Source organism: Cystoisospora suis (genome assembly GCF_002600585.1).
Source record: "Cystoisospora suis strain Wien I chromosome Unknown contig_15, whole genome shotgun sequence".
Taxonomy (NCBI): domain Eukaryota; phylum Apicomplexa; class Conoidasida; order Eucoccidiorida; family Sarcocystidae; genus Cystoisospora; species Cystoisospora suis.
In genome coordinates, this window is record NW_027152817.1 from 44,844 (window position 1) to 45,043 (window position 200).

The 200-nt window shown below is 43.5% G+C and overlaps 1 protein-coding gene across 1 annotated transcript in view; it reads right to left on the reverse strand.

Moving 5' to 3' along the window:
• The window catches only part of CSUI_000025 (uncharacterized protein), a gene marked incomplete at both ends in the record, with an annotated part of 7,033 nt that extends 6,842 nt beyond the window's left edge, over positions 1-191 (reverse strand). Inside the window, one exon of the mRNA XM_068060260.1 lies at positions 74-191. Within this exon, the coding sequence (XP_067927768.1) occupies positions 74-190 (117 nt within the window). The remainder of the gene's footprint in view (positions 1-73) is intronic.
• Positions 192-200: the final 9 nt, after the last annotated feature.

A 200-nucleotide genomic window follows, 5' to 3' on the forward strand; every position in this document is an offset into this window, starting at 1 on the left:
GAGAAGAAAGAGAAACACAGAGGGAGAAGAGAGAAGGGGTCTTTCTTGCTTGTTCATAGATGATAGAGCTTACAAGGAGGAGAGAGAACTTTTTATGCTGCGCTTCATGGAGTAGAGAAGTTAAGCGAGCGACGTCTTCTTGCTGCACCTCATACTCTTGACGCAAACAGACCAACTTCTCTTCTGCTATCTAATATACA